Source organism: Meleagris gallopavo, unplaced genomic scaffold (assembly GCF_000146605.3).
Source record: "Meleagris gallopavo isolate NT-WF06-2002-E0010 breed Aviagen turkey brand Nicholas breeding stock unplaced genomic scaffold, Turkey_5.1 ChrUn_random_7180001889569, whole genome shotgun sequence".
Classification (NCBI taxonomy): Eukaryota; Metazoa; Chordata; class Aves; order Galliformes; family Phasianidae; genus Meleagris; species Meleagris gallopavo.
Window position 1 is genome coordinate 1 of NW_011153298.1, and position 621 is coordinate 621.

General features: G+C 65.9%; 1 protein-coding gene across 1 annotated transcript; it reads left to right on the top strand.

Moving 5' to 3' along the window:
• Nucleotides 1-5: 5 nt before the first annotated feature.
• Nucleotides 6-501, top strand: LOC104916396 (gap junction delta-2 protein-like; the record flags this gene model as incomplete). Its single annotated transcript, XM_010727439.2, has 1 exon — nt 6-501. A coding segment is annotated over one exon (450 nt), but the record flags the coding sequence as incomplete, so codon positions are not given.
• Nucleotides 502-621: the final 120 nt, after the last annotated feature.

The following is a 621-nucleotide window of genomic DNA, read 5'->3' on the forward strand; positions in this document are numbered from 1 at the left end:
AGTGCCTGGAGGCCAAGGAGCCGCCCGGCACGCCGCCGCGCCGCGCCAAGGCCAAGCGGCAGGAGGGCATCTCGCGCTTCTACGTCATCCAGGTGGTGTTCCGCAACGCGCTGGAGATCGGCTTCCTGGCCGGCCAGTACTTCTTGTACGGCTTCAACGTGCCCGCCATCTTCGAGTGCGACCGCTACCCCTGCGTCAAGGAGGTGGAGTGCTACGTGTCGCGGCCCACCGAGAAAACCGTCTTCCTGGTCTTCATGTTCGCCGTCAGCGGGATCTGCGTGCTGCTCAACCTGGCCGAGCTCAACCACCTGGGCTGGCGCAAGGTGAAGGCGGCCGTGCGCGGCGTGCAGGCGCGGCGCAAATCCTTGGTGGAGGTGCGCAAGAAGGACGGCGCCGCGTTGACCCCCGCGCCCACCCTGGGCCGCACGCAGTCCAGTGAGTCGGCCTACGTTTAAACGGGGGCGGTGCTGGGGTGGCCGGGAGGAGGAGGGAGGGGAGGGGGGGGGGGGGGTGGCGAGGAGGGGCAGGATCCCATCACCACCCCCCCTTCCTCGCACAATTCAGGATTTTGGGACGGCCGTCAGCTAATAACTTCGTATAGCATACATTATACGAAGTTAT